The following is a 27373-nucleotide window of genomic DNA, read 5'->3' as shown; positions in this document are numbered from 1 at the left end:
TGAGGAGACTTAAGTATTCAAGGTTCAGTGACTTCATGTTTTTTATGCATGTTGCTTGTTTTGTGGTCTGCCTAACAGTTTTACAATAAATCCCCTAAAAACAGTGAGCATTATGAAGTTAAGCAAGTCTTTTGTTTTAGAAAGGAAAAAAAAACAACAACCTTTGTCCATGGGCACGGTGTGGCATAAAAAAAAAAATCCAATTTTAGGCACTCAAGTGAATGATTGAAAATGTAAAGCCTTTAATAAATATGGGTTAAAGACCCCAACATGTCAACACGGTTGCCTTCCTCAGGTAACACCAAGGACCCATGGATGAAGGAACGTTTTCTTCTCTTTGAATATGGATCACTTTAAAACATGGACGTGAACGCAAAGTTTAGAAGTGAGGGGGAAAAAAAAAAAAAAATTATAGGTTTAAATCCTATAATGTAAACACAGCCAGTGACCATGCTTCGAACCCCTTTTTAAACTTGCAAAAATAAAAACTGAAATTCACTATATATGTATATATATACATATATATGTATATACATACATATACATATATATATATATACAATTGAATGTAACAATGTTATTATCAAATATTGACAAAAACCCATTTATGTAAAAACCCTGACCAAATGTGCATTTTATGGATCAGTGCGGTGAAAGGCAACAGAGCAGGATGGCATGTACAGTATTTCTGTGATTTTGTTTTTATCCCCTGCACAATTTCACAGGATGTTTCACGCCTATCTGGAACCTTCTTCCCACTTCACGTTTTCCTCGAAAGCTTTCCCAATTTCAAGCAGCCGGCTTGTCGGCCTGCAAAATGTAAAAAAAAATGACAGATTCACACTCCCCTGAGATCGTTCACGACACGTCAGACAACTGTCCGTTAATCCAAAGACTTAAAAGAGTGAAAGTGGGAGACACGTTGGGTCTGGTGTGCGCGTGTGTTGTTTGAATGCTTTGCGTCACGCCGGGCAGCAGCGGGAGGACGACGGGTCAAACGGTCAAGACTCCGGCTCCAGGCGTGGAATGACGGGGAGGATGAGGTTCCCGAACGAGGAGTCCTGAGTGATGAAGAAGCCTGACGAGTGCGTGTGTGCATGCTGCAAGAGAAGACGCAGTCAGGCAAAGGCTTATTCACCCAATTCACAATTTTATAATGTTATTAATTAAACAATAGAGGTGCTGGTAGCTTGTTGCCTTTGGACAGAGCTAGGCTAGATGTTTCCCCATTTCTAGTCTTTATGCTAAGCTAAGCTAACCACCCTGTAGTGTCTGTGTTTGGCAAAATTATTTTTGAGACTTTTATGCCACATTAAAGCATATCAGTGTTTGAGGTTTGATGCACCAACAACCATGCTGGTTTCATGTTGCCTTGAAACCTCTCTCTCTCTCTCTCTCTCCCTCTCTCTTTCTCTTTCTCTCTCTCTCTTTCTCTCTCATAATGATTTTCAGACCTCTATTCAAGCCAGTGACGGTACAAGTGTCCTTGTGATTTACAATAATGCTTCCTGCATCAGTCAGAAACTGCAGAATTAACTCTCTCAAAATCAGTCTTAAAATACATGAAGCCAAAACACAGGAAGTCACTGACACTGAATGAAAACCAAACTGGATATTTACTCCACAACTATATGTACGACTATTATTTGAATAAGACAACATAAGACATAGGATGAGTAACTGCAGTATTGATAGTTTTTGTTTTAATTCATATTTATCTGTTGTGTAACTTGTTGCTGGATGTCAAACGTGTGTAAAATGAAGATGTGATTTGTGTTCGACTGTCCCACCTGCAGGGCAGCTTTCTGCTGGGCAGCGATGTGCTGCTGTTCTGCGTTGTCTCTGAACTCCTTCAGGCTCGGTCTGGACAGCGAGATGCTGCAGGATGAGATGGAGAGGAGATTTGATTATTGATATATATATATATATATATATATATATATATATATATATATATATATATATATATATATATACCATGGATATGGCTACACTGTTACAATGTTTCTCAGAGGTTGCGACGGAGACTCCCGTTACACCTCCACGCATGGATACCATCCCTACCTCGCTCCAGGAGCGTTTAACAGCCGTCTCCTCTCCTTCTCCAGCTCGGCCAGGATCGCCACCCGTGCCTTGTTTGGAAAGGCTAGATGGAGAGAAAAGAAAGAGACAAAGACAATAAGGGAAGAGAGAGGGATGGAACAATATGCATCAGCTAACATTACTTTCTGCATCTAAAGACATTTTGAGTAAAACAAATAAATAAATATATTATATATATTTTAAACATAGACTTTTTTCAGCTTTTATGTTGGAGGGAAATTGATGTATATAAGCTGAAAGACAATTAAAGCTAGCTATATTTCCTCAAAGGGGAACGACAGAGCAAAATGTTTCCGGGGGGGCAGAATTCGTAGCTACGCCCCTGGAGTTACAGCGCGATAAAGACAAAGACCTCAATAATAATACCGTGTGTCCCCTAAACAAACTATTTACCTTGTCCTGGAGGATTAGTAGCCATGTCTGTTCAGGTAGCGAGAGGCAGGTCGCAATAACGACGTACAGAAAGGATTGTTAGCTAATGGTTCACGTTTTATTTGTGTTTCCTTCCACCCAGCTAATGTTGCACTGGTGGATAACGGACAACGATAAAAGTCCCCCTTTGTGATATCACTTAAACTGGAGCTGGATACACACTACACAGTACTTGCTGTTGTAACAGTAACGTTAACTGAAAGTTAAAAATTAGGATAAAACTCTTGCTTATGTACGGATGATGAGACGCATTTTACTTCTTGAAAACCAAGAACCGGTTTGTCAGATAGGGAGGTTAGATAGTAGTAAAATACCAAGAGGTGTCACTCTGTTCTACTTCCGGTGATCAAGAAAATGCCACAAAAGACTAGTAAACAAGCATGATAAAAGTATATATATATATATATATATATATATATATATATATATATATATATATATATAAAAAAAGTATGTATATATATATATATATATATATATATATACATATATGAAAGTATATATATATATATATATATATATATATATATATATATATATATATATATACATACTTTTATCATGCTTGCATATATATATATATATAAACTAAACATAGCTTTAATTAATCACTACATCGTATGAGGCCCAGCTTGTTTGGAGTCCAGTATATACACATTAGAATTCAAGTATAAATCTCCAAAATTACCGCACAAATAACTAAGAGCACAAATGAGCCACATTTTTACACCTGACAATTACCTGCTTTATATGATCAATACATTTAAGCATGGGTGTTCAAGCGTGCCTTTGGGAACAATAGTTTGATAAAACACAAATGAAATAAAAAATGAGCAGGGTTAGCGGTTTCAAATAACAGTTTACTGATCTTCTCAATAGACGATCTTTAGAATTCCACTCGTTGCCCGTTTCCCACGTGATGCATGTGTTTACATCCGGGTTCGTGTAGTTTAACTTCCGGAGCTGCGCAATGGGAGTCAGCTGACAGTAGTAACCAACCAGCGGGTGTAACATATCAACTGAAGAGACACTGAACGGAGAGGAGAAAAAAAACCCGTCCTCTCTCTATACTTTCCGTTTCTGCAGCGAGGAACCGGACAGCCGTTGTCCCCAGATACCCGGCCACGTCTTCCCGCCTTCCGCAGGATGAGTGTCGGTGCTCCGAGAGGCCTGGCCAGCTCGGGGCAGAAGCCCATCGCGGAGATCCTCCACCCGCTGTCCGCCGCCGAGGAGCAGCTCTCCGGCACCGTCAGCGTCGGAGGGGACAAGGTAGGGTCCGCTGGGGCTGATCCGAGACCGGGTTGAGATTAACCAGATGATGGAGAGAAGAGGTTTAACCAAACTACACTGTATACCGTTACACTAACATGTGTTCAGTACTTGTGGCTAAATCCATTAGATAAGTAGTAGCAAAGTGATGGAAGTTAATCGGAGAAAACAGGATAATCATTAAACGACGCCTTTCTGGTTAATGTTTATTATTTATATTTGCTTTTTAAGCCTGGCTGCAGGTTAGAGTTGAGCCTTTAGCTAGTTAACGTTAGATCTTGTCAAAGGACTTAGGTTGTATTATTGTACATCAACAACATAATAGAGGGGATGCTCTTACTAATGCTCACAAAGTACACACACGCGAGGTTACTGTGTAAACTGGATCATGTGTTTACACGTGTTGCATCACACTGATTCCTGTTTACACGCATTTTGGTTAGGGAACAGGTTTCTAGTTGAAAGGGACCTGCCGTCTTTGTATGTATATGTGTGTGTGTGTGTGTGTGTGTGTGTGTGTGTGTGTGTGTGTGTGTGTGTCTGTGTGTGTGTGTGCTGTGGAAACAAGGATCACGTTATATTAAGCAAACAAATCACGACGCTTTGGTTATTTCTGCCCTTGATTTACTTAAGAGTGACACACTTTTGCAGTTATTATTGCCAGTAAGAGATGCTGCGATACATTCTTCCAACGAGGTTACTTTTTTTTCCTTTCTTCCATTCATGAATATCCAGAGGAAGAGAGAACCTCCTCACTAATTGAAAATGTGAAGCCTGTGAGAGTTTCTTTGTTTATGCCGTAGACTGTATATCGCCCACGAGCAAGGAGGTAATTGTTCTGGTCTGTTAGTAACCGTCTGTCAACACACTTCAATAAAAGTCGATGGGAATTTAGATTATGGGAACTTGGGAACAAGTGATTCCTTGGATCGGATTTTTTTTCAAAGGATTTCTATACTTTGCATTCTTAAAAATGTTTAAATATTAACCCTTTTTACTAATGTCTAAAGAACTATTATCAACCTATTAGACAACATGTTGCACATATATCTCATGATTTTCTGTCATTTTGTGTGTTGTTTTAACATGTATTAACATTTCTTATTATTGATAATTACATTTAGAGTACTGTGCCACCTTTGTGGACTCATTTATTATATATTTATTCAGGCATTTATACACTCCCTTATCACAATAATAATGATTATTATTACATTCATACATCTCACAACAACTCGCATGAACTCAGATGACCCCCCCCCCCCCCCCCCCAGTATATTCTGTCCTTACTGTCTGTCTGAGCGTTGCTGTGTTGCGCTGGCCTGGTTGTTCATTCACAGTGGTGAAGTGATGCAACGCAATGCAATTATCTGAACTGTGATTACCAGTGCAGGCTAGCACCACAGTGTGAAAAGTGCATGTACAATGTCAGCAGCTTGTCTGTCTCTCTCTGTGTGTGTGTGTGTGTGTGTGTGTGTGTGTGTGTGTGTGTGTGTGTGTGTTTATATATGAGAGAGAGAGCGAGCGAGAGAGAGAGAGAGAGAGAGAGAGAGAGAGAGAGAGATATGTGTGTATGTAAGAGTGAGAGACAGCACTTCTTTTTTTTTCTCACTGAGTGGGAAAGTTGCAGAAATCCTGTGTGTGTGTGTGTGTGTGTGTGTGTGTGTGTGTGTGTGTGTGTGTGTGTGTGTGTGTGTGTGTGTGTGTGTGTGCGTGTGTCCAGAAAAAAAAAGTGTTAAAAGGTTGAACATTAGCTGACAAAAGCGGTTCCTTCCTCATGTGAGGCCAGATCAAATCCGATGTTGCTGTTCAGGTTGATGCAGGGAGATATTTTGGTTCGTTTTAATTCATGATCCAGTTTTAATGACGCAGCCCTGCAGACTCTGCCTTCCTGTCGCAGTGGTTACAATTTAATCTTCGTTTACATTTAGCAATCTGTTGCCTGCAGTCCCGGCTGTTTGCTGAACGAAGTCCCTTCTAAATGTGCACCAATAGCCAGACATCAATCCACCGTAGAGACGTGCTCCATCCTTTGTACTCCACAGATTGTCCCTTCATTATAGGAGTAACAGTTTCCGCAGAATCCACTTTTGTCCAGTTATTTGCTTTTTATAGCTTCTTTTTTTTTTTTTTTTTGAGCGCTCTTGCTGTGTTTGGATGGAGCCTGCGGGGGATATTTGTTGTTTGCTCTCTACATGCTGCTATCCAAAGAACTGAAAAATTGAAATAGTTTGAACCACATATTTTACACCATCTTTTGTCATCTTGGGAGTAGTATATCAAAATAAATAAAAAATAAAATGAAATATTTTTCTTTTTGTCAACCTAGAGATGGTATAGCAAGTCATTGTTTTTCCCACACTTGGAAATTGTTTTGTATTCGACCTTTTGGAAAAGTGTCCCCAGACCACAGATGCTCCATTTCTCTGCTCTCGTCCATCATTCAATTAGAGAGACAGCAGTCGTGTCGGGCGATGTGGGCTGTGTACGCAGCGGCCGCCTCAACAAGAGCCCCATTGACACAGAGAAACAACTGCATCGCCATCGCCATCAATCTATCAGCTCTTTGTTTTGCAGCGTTTCCCCTTTTTTTTTTTTGACGTCGCTATTGTCTCCGTCCCCGCAGGAAGCCGGGCTGACCAACGGCACGCCGGTCGAGACGTCGAGTCCCGCCTCCACGTCGTCGCTGTTCAACAGGCTGCAGCTGGACGACGATCTGGAGCCAGATGTCCGGGACCCCTACGCAGAAACCGCAGAGACCCGTGACCTGTTTGTCACGGTCGACGACCCGAAGAAGCACGTGTCCACCATGGAGACCTACATCACCTACAGAGTCTCCACCAAGGTCTGCTATTGGCTGGTGTCCTGGTGACACTGCCTGCTTGGTTTTCCGTGGACAGTAGTAATAAACGTGTCATCTAATGGGGGTCATAGTGTTTGTTGACCATGTTTTAGCCAACCTGCCAATCAACAGTTACTGCCAACCATACAATTAATACCTCTGTACCGTAGCTAATCGATCACAGTGAGTAGTTAGTCTTCCTTTTATTATTCTTATTCCCTCTTATTTGTCATGTTTTGTTGTGTTTCGTGATTGTTTTTAAAAACTCTCCTTGACGGTGTGTTCAAAGCAAGTTTAATACCAAAGCGCTATGAGCTGGCTGATGAAAGAAAGTTTCTTTCTTCTTTTTTTTTAATGCAAAAACGTTACTTTTTATATGTTCCTCACCGTCAGCTGCTCACTCTTAAAACCCAGGCAGCTGTAAACCGCTCTGCTTCCTGTAATCTTAATGCACACAATGAGTATTTAATGGGATCAAACATGCCAAACGACCAGTATGGTGGAGGTAAACCGCCTCGCGGGAATGGCTTCAGGCAGGTTGCAGTTCTCAGTTCTACCCAAAACGCCAACATGAGCCACCTACAGGATTGGGAAGTTATAGCAGAGGCAGCAGTTTTTAACGACAGACATGCAAATCTCAACATATTTTGGCAAAGATTGTATCCCAGGGGGGCGATGGACCAGACAGGAGTCTAGTTAGGAAGTCACGTCCCTCAGCCTTCCCATAAAATATTATATTCCACAGATTAGATGTATTCAGGGACTTGTGTTTCCCGGGTGGAGCCTCTGTTCCATCCTTCTGTCTGCCAGTAGGCGCCGCTTGCCCTGGCTGGACTGAAATTTGCGCTGACCTTCAGCGGGGGACTCTCTCGGCTTTGGAGGCCTTTCCATCGCGTAATGAAGGAAACGGATTCGGAGGGAGGCGCTGCCAGGAGCTGCCGGGTGGCGTCATGACTACAGTTGCTGTGTGCGCTGTGGTGCTTCAGCTCGGAGGACAAATATCACAGCCCACTGTGGACACTACGTGTTAATTGAGAGCATGTGGGGGCTGTCGTTTAACACCGTATTGTGAGAGAGAGAGAGAGAGAGAGAGAGAGAGAGAGAGAGAGCTATATTTTAAGGTCCGTAAGCATGTCTAGTTATCCTAAATGGGCTGAGATGTATTGAGACATGCCCACCCTCCAAATGAATGTCTATAAATTGTGTGCTAAAGTACTGTCTTTTTATTTAGGAGGTATTTTATATCCTGTATCCTCCCAGCTAACGCAGCAAATGTGTTTTGTGTGTGTTTTTTCTCCAGACATCCCGGGTCGAGTTTGACCTGCCGGACTACTGTGTGCGGCGGCGCTACCAGGACTTTGACTGGCTGAGGATCAAGTTGGAGGACAGCCAGCCGACCCACCTCATCCCCGTAGGTCCACCGAGCCACAGCGCACTCTACTTACCGGTCCCGGTTTTCCGTCGAGAAACGCTTAATATACATTCTCTGCTTCTCCAAATCTCTCGTCATCTCCAGCCGCTGCCAGAGAAGTTCGTGATGAAGGGCGTGGTGGATCGTTTTTCAGAGGAGTTCGTGGAGACGAGGATGAAAGCCCTGGACAAGTTCCTGAAGCGAGTTTCCGACCACCCCGTTCTCTCCTTCAACCCACATTTGAACACTTTCCTAACTGCCAAGGTGAGGCGACGCAAAGTCGGAAAGTTTGATTTTCAGGGGCGAGAAAACCAACGATTTCTCACTATGAGCAACACGCAGACAAATTCAGGTCAGTCAGTGCTTTTCCTGTCACATGCTTGCATGCAGTTCATTTTATGCAGCACTTTGTCATAGTGCCTGTTATTATGTACAATAAAAAAAAAGAAGCCTAATCTCAGCAGCGATCTTTCAGTATAACGCGGTACCAGAAAATACTGACCCTCTGCTTCCTCTTGTGTGTGTTTTCTCTGGATCTGCCATCAGTCACACGTTTTGTCTCCAAGTAGCTGAGACAAAAGACCAGACTGTATTGATCCCAGGGGGTAAATAATGCTGCAACAGGAAGATAATTGGAAAAGAAAGTGGAGCATAAGCATGCTAGAACCATATAAAAATGTAAAAAGGGTGATAATAAAATACTAAAAGTAGTAAAACAACAAAAGCAGCGGTGGAGGTCTTTTAAACGTGCATGTGACAATTTCAGCACTTTAATTGTCGGAAAAAGAATATAAGTTGTGTAATTTCTGTGTTTAAGTTGCACAAGGTACATCCAAAAAAAAACCATGATCGCTACGTTAACACATTAGTCGCTTCGTAACCGTGTCATTTGATTGTCGATTGTCTGCAGGACCTGAACAAGCGTCAGGGTCTGGCCCTGCTGACCAAGGTGGGCGAGTCGGTGAAGCACGCGGCCGGAGGCTACAAGCTGCGGGCGCGGCCGGCCGAGTTCTGCGCCATGGGAGAATACCTGGACACCTTCAACCAGAAGCTGGGAACCATCGACCGCATCGCTCAGAGGATCCTCAAAGAGCAGTCGGGTATCAGAACAATCATAATACGATTACCTGTTTCCCCTGGAGGTTGCTGATTCTGCCTTCTTCTTTTCTTTTTCTGTTTTGGGCCTTTTGGCTCTGTTGAACAAAGGTCCCTTTCCAAGTTCCAATAAAATGGAGTCATACTGTAAATGTTATGGAGGGCCCAGCAGGCTTGCAAATGGTTATAAACCAGTTAATTCATTGATTGTTGTTTTGCAATAAAGAGAGGGATTAATACAAAACTGACCAAATGAGAAAATGATTCCACTGAAATAGTGCTAAAAATGGCAAATAAATGAACCATAACCATAAAGCAGTCAATAAATAGATATTATTATTACAAAAAGCAACACAACTTTGATCTTCCATTTACCAATTCTTCTGTCATTGACAGAGAGCGTCATTGTGGCTGAACGTTACATACTGAATAAGAATCACTTTCTGGCGAGAGAACTGAAGCCACTTCTTCATAATTACTTCAACCAGAAATGTATTTTAGGCACCAGGAAGCGACATTTTGAAACTTGTGTGTGCGCGTGTGTGCGTGTGTGTGTGTGTGTGTGTGTGCGCGTGCTCACACACACACACACACCTCAAGTAGTACTCCTTGTGCTCTGCTCCTCTTCTCAGTAGACCTCCTTACTGGCAGCTATTTTCTATCTCCTAAGTTAGCTTATGTCATGCAATGGTCCGGTCTTGACCCGGGTGGCTAAAACTAGCTTGTGTGCCTTTTATCTGCAGTATTGATTCAGCGCTGTTGTGTTTGGTCAAGAGAAGAAAAAACCCACAGACCTTTGGGTGCATGGTGGATAAGTGCAGGCCTAACTCACGCATGACATGTAAATGCCTGACATCTGCCGCGTGAAAGCGCTCGATGTCACCATCTGTTCGGGGTTTGGATGATGTCGCAGTCTGTCACCTAAAAAATCGACAGCGCAAACGAACCTCGTTTCCATATTGGAGGAGATGAGATGGAAACTCGGGGAAGTGAAGAAAAAAAAAAAAAGGCCTATGAGCTGACGCAGAGTGTAAAAAAAAAAAAAAAAAAAGAAAAAAGGCAAATGCCATGCATGCTTCACTTAGCAGCCCGGTGTTCACTCATCACCCTCTCTCATGTCTAATTTAGCAATCCAGATTTTTTCCATTGAACACGTCGCTCTCTCTATAAGTGAGGAAAGAGAGAAAGTTTAGCTTTCATTGGTTTTCCAGTCCAGCAGTGTAATAAAGTATTAGCTGCTCAACCTTCAAATCCAGACACCGATTATCCCCGGGTCATTAAGAAGTGTGAAAACGGCTGCATAAAGGAAGGAAGAGCATAACTCTTCTTAATGTCCCTGTCTAACCACCTCCTTCTTTTAAACCCCGCTAGAGTACCTGACGGAGCTCCGTGAGTACGGCGGCGTGTACTCCAGCTGGGTGGGATCGGAGGAGGAGCTGCGGCGCCCCCTGGAGGGCGTGAGCGGCAGCGTGACGTCGTGCTGCGGATCGCTGGAGGACCTGGGCGAGAGCATGAGCCAGGACATCCTGCCCGTACTCCGAGAGTACGTCCTCTACGTAGAGTCCATGAAGGTGAGAGGGACGAGGGACGAGGGACGAGAGACGTCTCGCTGGACATTTTTCTGTTTTGTTGATGGTCTAAAGAGCGGGATGCAGTGCAGCAATTAGCCACTAGTGGCCAGCAGTTAGGATATAACCCAGTGTAAAATGTCAATAAAACAGAATGCGATACTTTTTGTGTAAATATGTAGTTATTCCTAATTTGATGCCACCAACATGTTTTTAAAAAAAAGTCCTTTAAAAGGCAAGAATTGGAAAGAATGTTTCTTTTGTCCTCCGTTCCCAAATGCTTACTGAGTTTACTTACTGAGTGATGTGACACAGTGGTAGACACGCCCCTGTCCCAATGCTTTGGGGACATTTTGAACATTAGATATCTTGTCTTTGTGCTGTTTTCAATTGAATATATGTCAGAAAGGATTAGCAAATGATACCGCTCTGTTTTCTTTGTTTTACACAGTGTCCCAACTTTTTTTTTGGAGTAAGGGTTGTACTAGAAAGCCCAATATGCTTTTCCATGTTATACTAGCAGACAGCGAGCGTCACTCAAACTGTGACTTTGGAATGTCATATAGTTTTTCCCTTTTTGATTCAATACTTATTTTGTTTGTTTTCCAAGATGTTTTGAACTGATTCACACGCACCCAAAATTTGTTCAACACCACACTCACAAATTGCACACATTTGCACACATTTTGCAGCGTGCACGTCCCAAAAATCAGAATTTTGAATTTGTGTGCTGTTCACATCCTGCTTTCGCCGAGCTCTTGAATCGGCATCTCGCTCCGTTTAATATTTTTCATATCGCCTCTCTCGGGAATATTACGGAATCAGTGAATGTCACACTAACGGTGCGAAATGAAACGGCTGACGTTTTGTGGTTGATTACAGAACGTTTTGAGGAAGCGAGACCAGAGCCAGGCGGAGTACGAGGGCCGACTAGAAGCGGCCATATTACGCAAACAGGAGGACAGAACGCCAGTAAGCCGCCGCCTCCTCCTTCTGAAGCTCCTATCACACACGGACGCCTTAGAAATGCTGCGTTCACTGTTCCCATTTTAGGGAGTGTCTGTAGTTCACAAAGTTCACTTCACAACATCACTTTCTGTGGTGCTTTTACAGACAATGAGTATAGTATTAAACTGGAAAATGGAGAAAAAAAAAATGAATGAAAGATTGTTCATAATCTCTTCAAAATAAAAGCTTTTAGTGCTTCCAGAATTAGTTGGATGTCTTTGTCCATATCCCGTACTAACTCTGCAAAGAAAGATTCCCCGTATTGTAGAGGGAGAACTGGTCAAAGTCTTCTGTCACTGTGTCAAATTTCACATATCACTAACACAACCCCTCCCCCTCCAACCCCCCCCCCCCCCCCCCCCCCACCACCACCTAGACCACCCGGTTGTAGCCTGTAACCTGTAGTTGTGTGTGTAATGCTCCCTAAAAAAGCCCCGGTAGCTGCAGTTCTTCTCTTGTTTCGCCGTAGATGCCAGTTGAGGTAGAGAAGTGCCAGGACAAAGTGGAGTGTTTCAACGCCGACCTGAAGGCGGACTGGGAGCGCTGGCAGAGCAACAAGAGACACGACTTCAAACAGCTTCTCACCGGCATGGCCGACAAAAACATCAACCACTATGAAAAGGTACGCGCGCCGCTGTAACGCGTGAACTTTACATCGTCAATAAACTTTAAGTGTACCCCGCTTTATGGTCTGTTTTTGCTTTAATGGGACCATCATTTCCAAAATGGACATCATGCTGTGTTGAAGAAGACTTGAAACTAACTATTGAGACCATAAACTCCATGTTCCTCAGCAGACAACACACCATGATGGGCTCACCTCTTTTACTGCCATATACGTACTGTATATCCTGTCTAATCCCGAGTCCTCTCCGTCCGAGACCGACACTCTACTCCTCCATGAGTAGCTCTCGGCTACTTTCATTTTGTCAAATTAGCTTTCGGAGGAACAAAAGTTGGAGACTCCTGATCTAATGTGTAGTAAGCTGAGCTTTGGGATTCCAACGGAGCACTATGTGAGCTGTCTGCTCTTGACCTTTTTATTCATCCTGCAGTAGATTCACTCAACATGAAGGCTCTTTAGTAAAAGAGACCGTCCCGCTCCCACTGACACAGTTGCACACATTCACACGTGAGAGTTGCCCAGCACAACAGCAGACTGAAGCAGTAAACGGTTCAATTCATTTCTCAAGGGCAGCGATGGAGGAGCCGGCGGCTACATTTTCAATTACACTCCCGCATTCATCTCATCACCCCAAACGAGATCAAACCTCCAAAAAATGGATAGATGCTGTATTTCCATGAAGCTGCAACAGGGTAACTCTCTCCTCTCTCCTCTCTCCCCCCCCTCCCCCCTCTGCAGTGCCAAGCAGCGTGGGAGTCACTCATAACTCTCCTCCAGGTCAAACAGACTGAAGACAAAACGAGTGAGACGAACTGAAACCTCTCCTCATGCCGTCGCTGCCCCCCCCCCCCCCCCCCCCCCTCTCTCTTTCTCTCTCTCTCTCTGTATAACACACACTCTCATGCCAAGGACCAACCAGGCAGCAGATTTGACCTGCTGGACTTTGCCCCTGTTCTCCGGTGAGATGATTGTACAGAGGGGAGTCGTCTCTCTCTGACTTTTGACAGTCTGCAGAGTTGGTGATAAATGGTACATTCTGGGACATCTGGGAATGAGGAGAGACCTGCTCTGTAAAGACATTTTCCTTCGTTTTTTTTTTGTTTTTTGTTTTTTTTTCCGTTCCTAATGACTTTTTCTACTTCATATGTCCAACTACAGTCGGTTGCCAATGCTACATGTGTTTAATTAAGCGCTGCCTCAGAGAGGCGTGTTTTCGGTCTGTTCTCTCCACGTTCACATCGAGCCAAATGTGAAGGACAACTCTTCAGCGTTGGAGAAAACGGAAACGATCGCGAAATGTTGCGCGAGTGTGAAGTATGAAGTAGTATTCAGAGCATCCCCAAGATCTAGTTTCTTTCCCTGTCAGGATGGAAAACCCTTCTAAGATGTCACACTGAAACAACACTCATGCAATTCTTTCACCTCCTGAAGGCCCCATATAGACTGTCAATTAGAATCCAACATCTTATACTTAATTTAAAGGATTATACCTGCTATTTCTTTTTTCCAGGTTTCAGCCCATAAACTCTTAAACTTGCAATTACTGTTGACATTTTTCCAAGAGTTCCTAATTTCCCCTAACCCATTGTTGTCATTGTTGTCATCTTGCAGTGACTCTAAACTAACTGTGTCATCAGAGCTTTTAAACAGACACAAAGTGTGGGTGTCTTCGATGAATGTGGAGCTTTATCAGGGAAGTCATTTTGTTAGTCGTCATTGTGTGCTTTTTGTAGCAGCACCACCTGGTGGTTAAGATGATAATAGTTTTCATACTTTTGAAATCGGCTTAACAGTGTGCTGCTTCTGTTGCTTTCTCATGATATCACCTTTTTGTTTTTGCTTTTTTTTTTTGCCATTTATACCTGCTGTGGGGGGATTTCCCCTCTCTTCTTCAAGCCAACACTTTGTTGAGGATGCTAAATGGCGCAACAAGCAGATTTACTCAATGGAATGAACACAGAGGGAGTTGAAAGTGTAATTTATTCTTTTGAAACGAATGAAAACAATCGTCTGTCAAACTTTTTTTTCGTAGACGTTTTTTTTGAGTCAAATGTCATTTTTCCTCTGCAGTAATCTGCCTCAGTGACGCAGAACATTTCTTAAAAACTCAAACATGGGAACATGTGGCATTTTTGCACCCCATCAACAAAATCTGTGTCTTGTTTTAAGAAGAGTGAGAGTCTTGAAGGCTGGATATGATCTGAAAACACCTTCAGAAAAGAGTACGGAGTTTAGAACTCCTGCTCTGCCTCGAGTGCTTCTGAAGCGCTGCTGATGTTGTTATCAGTACAGTAAACAGAGGAGCAGCTTGTTCTGTCTGTGTATCCTGAGCGTTATATGTCAGACCGACACTTTCATTAAAAAAATGACCAAAAAGCCCATTTGGACGCGGGTCATTATCGTGATTGCTGACTTTTCAGACAGATGCAGCGTGCTGACAGTTTATCGCTATTCCTAATATGCACGAATAATTCGGAATTTCGTTTTTTCCTGCGTCTTCATACTCACTGCTAGCTCATTACGCTCAGCCTAAAGTAGAGAAAGCCCCAGCACTGATGAGCAGGGCAGAGCTTCACAGAGCCACATTTACAAACCCTGATTTTAGCTTCAGTTCATTGCACTACAAAACGATCATTTGTGTTTGATGAAGAGTAGGTTTTAGTGTAATTTGATGTCTCTCAGAACTAAGGTGCCGGTTTGTGTTTTAGTTGTTTCTTTTAAATGTCCTTTAGTCCGATTTGTCTTTGAATGGTCCTCGCCCTGGTTTTATAGCCGTCTGTCTAGTTCCTGAGGACGCCCTCTGTGTCTGTGCTGTAAGACGGCGATGAGAAGCACCTGCGGCTGCTAGTGAACTGGATTCATTACGTTGTCGCTTTGTTATATTTTCCCCTCGAGCGTCAAAAGCACAAAGCAGATACTTGTTTCTCCTCACTAAGAAGTCAGGGAGGTGGCACAAGAATATAGTTTATATTTTGAAGCAGTACGATTTGAGAGAAGCTTTCTGAGTCACTGTGGTCCAGTGTCGCCGCAGCCACAGGAACTTATGCTAAATTATGGTACACCCCCCCCCCCCACACACACACACACACACACACACAATATTTAAATCCATTGTGAAGAGCCACAGCCAGAACAAAACAAAGCTCCTCTATCTCTCACATGAAATGTACAGAAAAACCTCCATTTTTATCGCCAAACTAACTGCTTTAAGAGCTGTTTGTATTCTTATTTCCTACATTTTCCATCCTTTTTATGTTCATTGTCACAACTTATATGAAAATATGTTTTTTAAATGGTTTATCCAAACCTCACAGACAGAGTCACTGTTATTAAATTAGCAGCAACAGGGATTCGGAGAAGTAATTCGTCAAAGTTAAAGTCACCCTGTAGAGTTTTTGAGCACTAGAAGCACTAGAAGCACTAGAAGCAGTGTGTGTGTTTTGCGTTTGTGTCTCAAGAAAACACACAAAGACTCGGATTGAATGTGAACATAACTTTGTTTACAAGAAAACTCCACCGGGCAGCTTTGAAAACAGATTGTTTTATCAGTTTAACCTTTTTCAAAATCTTTTTTTCATATTAGCACACTGCACTCTGGAACCCCCATAAGAAATAAGTTTAGTTTTCACATTTTGCATATTTCAACCAATAACTGTTTAGTGTAACCCAAATACATTTTAATATATTTGATTTGATAAAGCGTAAAGGAAAAGTACATGTAGCAAACCTGATGCAAGTCTTAAAAATGCTCTATTAGAACATACAAAGCGACGTAGGTCACTCTTTCCATTTAGATCTTTTTATTTACTGGATCAGATCGGTTTATTGCTGAGCAATGTGAATTGTGGCAGTGTGTTGTTTTTTTTTTTATTTGTTTTTTTTTAATAGGCAGTGGGCCGTCTGTAGACTTTCCTGCTGAGGTGACCTGAGCATGAGAATAGATTTGAAATTTATTTTTGCTCTAATGACAATATACTGTATATTCAATATACCCAAATGTGCAGCTGAGTTATATGGTACAGCTGAGTCTATTTTTGTAGAAAACAAGTTGATCATTGTTGGTTTTCCAATGAGTATGTGAAGATTACAACACATCGGATTTAGAAGGGATTTTGTTGATGCATCTTGCATAAACAAAATGAGGAATGAAACATGTATTTATTATTTGTTTTTTAATGCTCATTGGAACCCCAACAATAGTTCTCAGATACATTTACTTATTCTCACGCATAGCCATTGTAAAATCCCCATCTTTAACTGTGTGCCTGCTGATTTACTTTTGCACTATATATGTAGCTCCAACTCCGACAAAACAACTAAATAAGCTTTCTTTTAGTTGCCAAATATGACAATTTATAGTCTGGTGGCTGGACTTGATTCTGTAATGTTAAGAAAGTCATCGTCTGCAAAGCTGATTCAGGTAAAAAAAATCCCCAAACAGGGACAACTATGGCTGCCACTGTACAAGCCTGTAAAAAAAGGGAGGGTAAGAGCGGACTCGTGTTTAGTTTTTCATTTAATGTTCAAATCAAATGTTTCGAAGCCAAAATGTCCCCGTCTTTTCTTCCTGTCTTATATTCACACACGAGGACAACATCTGATTTGCAGTACAAGATAAACCTGATGAGCGGTTAGAAGTCGGACCAGTTATGCACATGTAAGTTTAGTTTGTCTTTTCTATTTCTGTTCCTCCCCAGTGTGTACTGTTTACTTCCTGTCCTTATTGTACATTTGAATGTTAATAACATCTTGTTGTAATTATAAATAAGCTTGTATATTGATGTCGTTTTGATGCAATTTATCTTTACCTCGAATGACTTTTTTTGGATATATTGGACCAATAATAAACAGAAAGAATGCGTTTGATACAAGTCTGCTCCGGATTGTTTTATTTATTCTTTAACATTTTCTGTGTATTCAGCAATTTAAACGTTTGAAAATGTGTCATTATTTGATAAAAAATGCATAAAGTGATCTATTGAATATTAACCCTAATTGAACTGGTTTAGATATAAGTCTTAACGTCTGATAGTAATTATGAAGAAAAAAACATTTTAAATGTTAAATATCAGAATTTAAGTACATTTCATAGAAACAAATTCAAATTAAATCTCCCAAAGCATACCTCAGAAATGTTTATTAAAGAAAATACCAAAACTGGACTTTTACAAAATGTCATCACCACAAAAATATAACATTTCTTCAAACCTTTACATCAGCATAAACTGTACCTTAGGTGTAATAACCTTTATTTAAACCCATTGACAGCAGCCTTTTTGTGTGCATAACGTGCGTTCTATTAAAATGATAATACAGGCTGCCAGGACACTTGCCGCCTTATTGTCTGAAATGCATAATTAATCTATCTTATCATCTAACCGTAGTTGATAAAAAAAAAAACCATTTCTAAATTGAATGTTTAAAAGAAATCGGCAGATAGTTTTGTGCAAAGTGAATATGGCAATATAAATCGAACAAAATCCCACAAGCTGAAATTCAAACATTAAGTCAAATGATATCTATCTATCGATATTGATCTATATACTGCAGAGTTCCATCTTTTCAACCCAACCTCATGTAACACTGACATTCAACAAACACCATTTCTGCCAGGTACGTACCATTACATAACATTATGGTTACAATGTATTGAAGTACAGTAAATTGTGTGTGTGTGTATGTGTGTGTATGTATATATATATATATATATATATATATATATATATATATATATATATATATATATATATATATATATATATATATATATATAGATTGTAGTACCTTTCAAATTTGTTGAAAGTGCTTTCCAACCAAATGCAAAATCCCCTGACCAAACACAACTATAAAACATAATAATAAAGCCAAAGTACACAATGTTGATAACTGGAAATTTAAATTCCAACTTCTGTCAAATTGTATTCCATCAGCCTCGTCTGGCTTTAGGACTGAAATCCCTCACTTCCAAATGAAGTATCAGAGTCACAATGGTATCAAAAATGTTTCATATTAACGGCTTAATGCGATTCAGTTTGAGCCTGTTGATAACAGGAAACTTGTTCAAATGCGTCAGTCATTTTCAGTCTCCCTTAGGATATGCTTAGGAGAGGACATGTGTCTGACACACACGATGACAAATCTGTGAAAATCCCCTTGGGTGTGTTAAGACACAAGACATCATTTAGAGTCTAACAAATTTCACTCCCCAATTAATCCCATTGGTTGGTGACGTTTGCCCGTATCGCTAAAATAAATGTGGCCAAATCTGCCGTCTGTTCTTCCCGTAACAGCCAAAGCCATTTGAAACTTATCTCTTGCAGTGTCTAAAGTTTTAGCAAAACAGGAAGTGAGATTAAAGCACTGTTCTCCTTTCTGCCCATTCTCGCTTCCCGTCTGCCTCGCCCGCACACTGCGGGCGGAGAGGTCTGGTCAGTCTGCCGGAATCCTCGTGTACTGTCTCATCTGTCGTGATCTCCAGCTGACAACACTGGAGGGAGGAGAGAGGAAAACCATAACGTAGATATATAAATAAGAAGATGAGGCTGTGTGTGTGTGTGTGTGTGTGTGTGTGTGTGTGTGTGTGTTTAAAGTCAGCTTTTCATTCAAGGCTGAATTACGGCGATGTTACCAGACATAGACCATGTAGAGACAATAGATCTTTTTAAAATACTCTCGATGTCTTTTAATTTGATTTGATCTTAATTAGGTATAGATCAGATGTATTGTGAATATAAAATGAGGTGCTCTGAGAGTCCCTCCGAGAAGTAAAGAAAAACAATGTGTGAGTAGGTAAAAAAAAAAGTAAGTTTAGTAAATTAAAATAAGTTTTAAATGTGCTACCTGTTCATCCCTGTTTCCAATCTTTATGCTAAGCTAAGCTAAGCGACTCGTGGCTCCAACTTCCTACTCGATCAACAGAAATGGGAACGGTATCGACCTTCTTATTTAACTTTTTGGCAGGAAAGCCATTGTCTTTTTCCAAAAAACACTCGATTAACACATGATTAAACTACAAAGTGTATAATGTAGATAGTGGTCCTAACTGTTGATTGTTAGACTAATCTCATTTTCACACATTTTTTAAATATTCAGGAAAAAAAACCAAAAGAACCCCAGCCCCACCCTACCTGATAGGGATCATTCCCAGCACTGTAATGATGCTGGAGAGCGTGAAGACAAAGCCTGGGAACCAGTCCAGGGTTCTCTGATAGATCTTAGTAAAGGCAGGGATGTACGCCAGACCGGAAAACTTCAGAGCCAACTGCAGATAGGTGAGAGTGGTGCCTGATGGGAAGGAGAACACATAGGGCAAAGGACAGAGGAGTCAAAAAGGTTCAGAGCGCATACATACTTTCTTAGAAGCGTATCTCGCAGAGATCTCTTTACAGGAAAAACATGTTTTTCGGTAATAAGCTTATATGCTTTCTTGCCAAGAGTGAATTAAGAAGATTGATACCACGCTCATATATTTACAGTAATATGGGGAAACAGCTAGCCTGGCACTCATATATATATATATATATATATATATATATATATATATTTTTCTTTTTCTTAATTCCCTTGTACGTGTAAGCGTGTTTTACCTGTCGTGTGGGGACTCGCCCTTTTTATGGGGACAAAATGCACGTCCTAACGTGAAAACATGAGTGTGTGTCTCTCTCTCTCTCTCTCTCTCTGTAGTTGTACATCTGTTTTTGTGAGGCACAATTTGAGTTTTAGATCTTGGGAGCAAGGACATTTTTGGAAGGCGAGGACATTTTTGCACGATCCTCACTTTGGGACAGACCTTAAAAGGGCTGTTGGAGGGTTGAGACCTATTTTATTAGCCCATAGGTTAGAAAATGGATGATGTCAATGAGCGTCCTCACATGGTATAGAAAGACAAATGTTTGTGTGTGTGTGTGTGTGTGTTTGTTTCAAAAAGAAGAAAGCTTGATCAAAATCTGAAAATCACCCTGAAAATCCAAAGATGAAGCTAGATGGTGGGTCTCAGGTCAGAGTCCGAGTTCTTCTACTATCTGTCAGGGGACATGTGACATGTAACTGTCGTCACACAGCGACTCCTTAAATAACCCCAAACATCACAGGACAGTAACGTCAGTAGCTGTTTTGTTTCTGACCCGTCCATGAACTTTAGGTCGCCAACTCAACTTTCAGGAAATATGAAGTAGTCATCCCTTTTACACAACTTCTTCCTGCGCTCGCTGTGACATACTCTGATCACGACACTATCGGTATTATATTATATTATATTACAGTTTGTACAGACAGTTCGAACAACGAGGAAACGCGGAAGAATAATGATTTTTATTTTTATTGCCCAGGTTTTGAGGTATCCATCTCTCCCTCCACTACAATGGAGGAACAGAAACATCTCTTTCCCAACAACAAAGTCCTGGTTACTTTCTTTCTCCACAAACCTCATTGTGAACATGTTTCTTTAGAACTACTTTCTATCAAAGAAATAGTCCCTTTGAAAGCACTAGCGGTATTAGGGATTTATTTCTCTCTTTTTTTTTTTGGAATTATGGCGGACTGACCCTTTAATGATCTAAAACTGTTGGCAGGAGGCCGTAAAGCCGTGCGTGTGCTGTCCCCAGTCCTCTCCATGTCTCTTTCTTTTACAGTCAAATGAATATGTTGAGACCATCAGCAGCATGAGCGTCACCCTGCTGTGAATGTATTTGTTTTCACTGTTCAATTATCTCTGATGTCAATACTCATCTGTTGCGCTTTTACAAACCTACACACACACACAGACACACACACACGCACGCACGCACGCACGCACGCACGCACACACACACACACACACACACACACACACACACACACACACACACACACACACACACACACACACACGTGTGTTTCATACTCACCACATGAGGAAGCTGGAACCTGCTGTGAGAGCAGAGATCGGATAATTGGCATCGGAATGAGAGCAAACAAGTTGAGTGAGCGAGCTGCGGAGAAATGAACACTGATTAACTATTTTACTCTAAATTCCTCCACAACATCCTTTTGCATCCTCGTATTATCTCAACCACGCCATTTAAACAATACGCCTTTTGTTTTGCTTTAACCTGTGACGAGACCAATGAAAGTCCATTTTGTTTCCGTCTACCACTCCTTGCTTCAAACAAGACCGGCTCCACATCATACAGGTTCCATGAAACATTTCCATTGGCTGTTGTTTTGTCTTTTGCCCGCCAGCTCTTTACTCATAACCTTGTTATGTCATGCTACACTTTGATGTTTTAATAACATTTTAATGAATACTATATAATCATTAGAATTTTTCAGTACGATGACTTTTTTCGACATACTTTCGACTATGACTATTTTTGTCATTTTATATTATGACATTTTTTTTCCACATACTGTCCTATGACTTTCTTTCACTTTTTTCAACATACTAGTCAATGATTTTGTTTTTCCGACATACTATACTATGACTTGTTCACTTCTTTTGAGATACTATATGATGACTTTTTTCACTTTTTTTCGACAGACTATACTATGACTTTTTTATGAATGTTTTGACATACAACCTTTTTTTAAAAAACTATTTTCGACATACTATATTATGACTTTATATGACTTTTTTCAACATATTTCTTACCTCTCTACGTACTGTACTATGACTTTTTACGACATACAATATGACTTTATTCAACTTTTTTTTTTATATCATATAAGATGATTTTTTTTTGACATATGACTTTTTTGAGACTTTTTTCTACCTACTATACTAAGAACTTTGACATACAATACTATGACTTCTTTATGGCTTTTTCGACATACTATATTATGAATTTATAAATAATGTTTATATTATTTAAATAAGAAATATTATGCTATGACTTTTTTTGTCATGGCATACTGTAATTTATTTCCTCATACTATACTTTGACTTTTTTCGATCTACTATCCGATGACTTTTTGGGGATTTTATTTGACATACAATACTAAGGATTTTATTTGACATACAATACTAAGGATTTTATTTGACATACAATACTAAGGATTTTATTTTACATACAATACTAAGGATTTTATTTTACATACAATACTAAGGATTTTATTTTACATACAATACTATGACTTTTTTATGACTTTTCTCGACATGCTATGTTATGACTTCTTTTAAGACTTTTTTAATGATTTTTTATGACATTATATAGGATGAATTTTGAATACTTTTTTCGACATATTATACTTTGACTTTTTGAAGATTTTTTTCAACTTATTACACAATTACTTTTTTGGAAATTATTTTTTACATACTATACAAAGGATTTTTTTTTATGTACAGTACTATGACATTTTATGACTTTTTTGACAAACTATATTATTACTTTTTCAATACTTTTTCAAAATACTATACTATGAATTTTTGTATGAATTTTTTTGACATACTATACTATGACTCTTTAAATGTATTTTTGACATACTATATTATGACTTTTTTTGACACACTACACTGTGATTATGATTTTTTTTGACATATTACAGTGAAGCTATTTTTTAGATGAACTATACTATGACTTTTGTATGACATCAAATATTATGACTTATTATGTCTTTTTGTGTCCATTATTCATGATCCCTCACAAACTGAGCCTCAGTCTAAGATGCTTACCGAGGTAGAACATGGAGGTTGTCTTGACGAAGGACATGAAGTAAATTCCAGAGGCGAACGACAGCATGCCGATCAGGATGAGCTTCGCGTCGCTGACGCAGCGACGAAACACCATGACGCCAAGGAAGCTAGTGAGGAAAATCGTACAGCCTGCTGCGTGCCCATAACCCACCTGGAGTAAAAGAGACAACATGAAACAAGGGAAAGGATGTAACAATGTATCAATGCACACTATAATGTGCATTAAAACACCATGTATATACATATGAATCTACTGTACTCAGCTGCTCACATTACAGTAAGTCACATGTAACTGAGCGATAGTAAGGGAAACAGTTCAGTTTTAAGAATTCTATTTAAAACGTGAAAGTTGATGGCAGCAATTAATTATACAATTTCAGCTGATTCATTTCTATGTTCGTGTCGTATCATTTTATTGGATCAACTTTGAATCATTTAAAAATAAAAAAATGTCATGCATCAAAATTCCAAATACAAGACCTAATTCAAACATGCAAAGAAGACAAAATGTCACCTGAGTGGCACTCCAGTTGAGTGGCTCCTTTAGCACAAAGACTTCCATCATTTCTACGGCTCCACCCACCGCAGACCCGTACAGAACGGCAGCTGTAACCAGCAGAACTATGTTCACCCTGTTCCTCTCAGCAGGAGCCTCCACAGGAGCCTCCACAGGAGCTTCACTGGAGGTATCGGGAAGGAGTCGGCTGGCGTCCTCTGGCTCTTTGTTGGATTGGTATTTCACCTTAAGAATAAAGTGGACACAAACACATTTAACATCTGCATGAGCTGTATACTGCTCAGCTGTTGCAGTAGAGCGAATATTTGGGCTGTATTTGGGGATAAAAAGCTGAAAATGTGGTTATGACGATATGGCACTGCTTTGTTTTTTTTTTACTCTAAATGATTTAACTATTTCTATTTTCTTAAAATGCACACAGTTTACTGGAGTGAGTTAATTCCAGCGTCTGCATACTTTCTTTTTTGTGGCTCTTCATTTCCACAGTATAGGCTACAACGGCCTTAATAACACAAACACTTTAGAGTAGTAGAAAGAGTTCAGTTTGATCCGCAGGGCTCCTGCGTCAACCATTTCAATCTTGGCACGTATAACCTGTCGGGATTCATTCCTCGTGACATACAAGGAAAGGTGCAAGGCAGGGGCCGAGCCAAACATTGTACCCACAAATCTAAACATGTACAACAGACAAAACGCTGACCTGCAGCAGGAAGATGGAGTGCATGAGGCAGAGCAGTTGCAGCAGTGCGCCCACGGTGATCAGGATGGTTCCATTTTCCAAACTGGAGCTGTACAGCAGGAACAGATGACCTGACGCGAGGCTGCCCACCAGACCCGCTGTCCCATACAGCAGCTCCACTGTTATGATCACCTGCTCGGGACACGGGCACGCGTTACTTACTTCTTAGGTTGACCTCATGGTCTGACTTATTACAACTTTAAAACCATTTGTTTGTGATGAGGTTGTTGTGTTTTTCTGCTATTTCTGCTATCATTTACATGCATTAAGGGTTATGACTGATGATTAGGCGTTACGTCTTTTACTTTTTGTCACATTTTCCAGACTCTTATTATTACCTAAAAATGCAGATTTGCAATGAACACATAGGTCTAGAAGGCAATTACTTTGTTATGTAATGATACACTTAATATAAGCTTCCTGTAAGTAGGCCTACTTATTGTTATTGTTATGAAGCTGGGGAACCACGTGTCTTGACAGTACTGACCTTGGATCGGTCAGTTGCCGTGGAGGAGAGCGCAGCCAGCGTCATCACGCCGGGCCAGTAGGCGCCGAAGCCGCCGGACAGACCGTAGACGACCCCCCCGCCGAACATCACCGCCAGCGGGAGCCGGAAGATGACCACCAGGAGCAGGGTGAGACTCGACAGCACATACCCGCACAGCGGCACCATGATGGGTACTCTCCTCCAGCCGCGGTCGCCTAACCTGGCCAGGAGCAGCGCAGGTAAGATCGGAACCAGATGGAGGATGAGGTTGTAGGTCATGTAGAAGTCCGATATGGCTCTCTGCTGGCTGGCCTCCCCGGAGAGGTGGGCGTCCGGGTAGGTGGCGTTAACGCTGCGGGCTTTGACAACCATCTGCAGGGCAGTGGTGAAGAGAGAGCTGCCCAGCTGCTCCAGCACGATCGCGGGCTCTATGCGCCGGAGCACCGCGAAGGCGGTTTGGCACAGGTTCGGCGTGACCATGGTGAGGCTTTTAATAACAGCCTCTTATAAGACGTCCTGGTTGAACTTAAATCATCCTGATGCAGTGAAGACGCGCTACACTCGGTGTCCCTCAGACTCAGTAAGTATTGTGTTTTGGAATTAAAGCACCGAGGGAGGAAAAAAAAACCCGCTCACGCCCACACTTCCTCCTCTTTACGCGCTGACAAAACGGGCGTGATGAAACATGACAGAGTGTGAGAGAAATTTCGGAAACCACCCATGTGCTCAACCTGGGAGTCACATGCATTTTAGAGTTCATTCAAAACAGGACTTCCCTCTTTTATTTAGATAAAGACATTCATGCTTTTTTTTTTGCTGCGTTAAGAGAAAGTCAAATAATCGTAAAAGTCGTTATTGCCCCGGGCCTCTCGTGTTCAGGTATTCAGAGAAGCAGGACACATTGAAAAGCAGGCAACGCACAGGTAATGTATATGTAAGTCCACAACTTATTGGTTACTTTTTCAATAATCTATTGCTTGTTTAGTGTGTAAAACCATGGTTGAAAACATGGCCATCACATGTTCCTGGAGCACATTTTGCTCGTTTTGACCAACCAGCGATCCAAAAGCTCAATAGATTCAGTTTACGGTGATATAAGACATGAAACAAACTGCTAACTCATCACGTTGGAGGAGCTGGAACCAGAGAGTATTAACAATTTGGTCAATAAATTACATTCAGTTATATCATGCTTGAACAATTGGTGATAGTCTTGACAGTATATATATATATATATATATATATATATATATATATATATATATATATATGTATATATGTATATATATATATGTATATATGTGTATATATATATATATATATATATATATATATATGTATATATATATATATATATATATATATATATATATATATAGTTTTTAGTTAATTGGCTGAAAATGCAAAAAACACAACTGGCTTTTAGAACATGAATGAACCAGTCAGAAATGTACAGGTTTTGTTTTTAATGAGAAAATATCCATAATATGTATCGTAGGTGTATAACCGTGAGCCTTACATGTACTATAAAATAACAAAGCAGAGTATGAGCATACAAGTGGTTAACATAGGAACAGGTTATACTGTATAATAGGATTGCTTTATAACACACACACACACACACACACACACACACACACACACACACACACACACACACACACACACACACTCACACTCACACACAGACAGTGTGAGTCCCACACTGAAGCTCAGGTGCTTCTGCAGGCCAAAACAAGCAACCAGCATTTCAAAATGATAAATAAATCATCTCATTCAAGCAACAAAAGCATAATCATAATAATAATAAATCACACAATTAGAACTCCTCTGCGTGTGCATGATGTCATAACCATTTCAAAAGCGTTCTAGTGTATCTAATGCAAACTCAAAAATGAGTTAGGGGTTCGATTGTGTCCTTTGAAGGTGAAATGAGGACAGTGTGTGTGTGTGTGTGTACACAATAATACAGTTTTACATTGTGTCGCAGCAGCTACAGTAAACTAAGGATGAAGCTTTTGTCTCTTGAAACTCAACTCGTGCTGTGAATAAAGCTTAAGATACAGTAGGAGCTCAGCTGGCATCCAGAATAGGCCACAGTAAAAAAAAAAACATCATCCGTCACAAAGGATCTGTGTCCGTCATTCATCTTGAAAAATGTCAGTTCAAGCTCCTCTAAAATCTAATATCTCTCACATGGTAATGCATCAAAATAGCATTTTGTTTTTCCTTTAACTCGCGTGGTAAAATGAATCTCATATCAGCATCGGCTCTGCTGCCACTGTGGTATAGACACACCATCCGCCGCACCACAACAACATCTCCATCTCATTAAATGGGACAGTAGTCCTTTAAATACTTTTTTTTCTTTTTTTCATTTTATATACAATATTATCGTATGTGTCGGGAAAAAAAACAAGGAACCAATGTGGGTTTTCGTTTTTGTTTCAGGGGGAAATGGACACGCACTTCTGGTTGCTGGCACTAGGTTTCCTCAGAGAACATATTAAAATAGATAATTAAATAGAGTCAGGTAGGTTGCACTCAGGATGGGATCGTCACAATAAATAAAATAGTCCTCATCGCCAGGGGTTAGTGCGTGTCCCGC

At 40.7% G+C, this 27373-nt stretch overlaps 3 protein-coding genes across 3 annotated transcripts; 1 reads left to right on the top strand and 2 right to left on the bottom strand.

Annotated features, from left to right (window-relative positions):
• Positions 1-16: 16 nt before the first annotated feature.
• Positions 17-2824, bottom strand: inip (ints3 and nabp interacting protein). The gene is made up of 4 exons (XM_068732465.1): positions 2497-2824; positions 2065-2146; positions 1791-1878; positions 17-1100 (listed from the first exon to the last, which is right to left on the bottom strand). The coding sequence occupies exons 1-4, from the start codon at positions 2519-2521 to the stop codon at positions 1002-1004; spliced, it is 294 nt and encodes a 97-aa protein (XP_068588566.1). The 5' UTR covers positions 2522-2824; the 3' UTR covers positions 17-1001.
• Positions 2825-3498: 674 nt separating this feature from the next.
• Positions 3499-14371, top strand: snx30 (sorting nexin family member 30). Its single transcript, XM_068732409.1, has 9 exons — positions 3499-3804; positions 6431-6649; positions 7947-8057; positions 8163-8321; positions 8968-9157; positions 10524-10723; positions 11603-11692; positions 12198-12350; positions 13092-14371. The coding sequence occupies exons 1-9, from the start codon at positions 3682-3684 to the stop codon at positions 13167-13169; spliced, it is 1323 nt and encodes a 440-aa protein (XP_068588510.1). The 5' UTR covers positions 3499-3681; the 3' UTR covers positions 13170-14371.
• Positions 14372-18088: 3717 nt separating this feature from the next.
• On the bottom strand, positions 18089-25536 carry LOC137888899 (solute carrier family 46 member 2). The gene is made up of 7 exons (XM_068732408.1): positions 24766-25536; positions 24240-24410; positions 23537-23764; positions 23002-23173; positions 21239-21322; positions 19481-19637; positions 18089-18840 (listed from the first exon to the last, which is right to left on the bottom strand). Exons 1-7 carry the CDS (start codon positions 25243-25245, stop codon positions 18783-18785), a joined length of 1350 nt encoding a protein of 449 aa, XP_068588509.1. The 5' UTR covers positions 25246-25536; the 3' UTR covers positions 18089-18782.
• Positions 25537-27373: the final 1837 nt, after the last annotated feature.

The sequence above is a fragment of the Cebidichthys violaceus genome, unplaced genomic scaffold, assembly GCF_023349555.1.
Source record: "Cebidichthys violaceus isolate CVI_PGR_0920_01 unplaced genomic scaffold, fCebVio1.0.p SCAF_59, whole genome shotgun sequence".
Classification (NCBI taxonomy): Eukaryota; Metazoa; Chordata; class Actinopteri; order Perciformes; family Stichaeidae; genus Cebidichthys; species Cebidichthys violaceus.
Note: the sequence above shows the minus strand (reverse complement) of the source record. Positions and strands in the feature narration are given on the sequence as shown.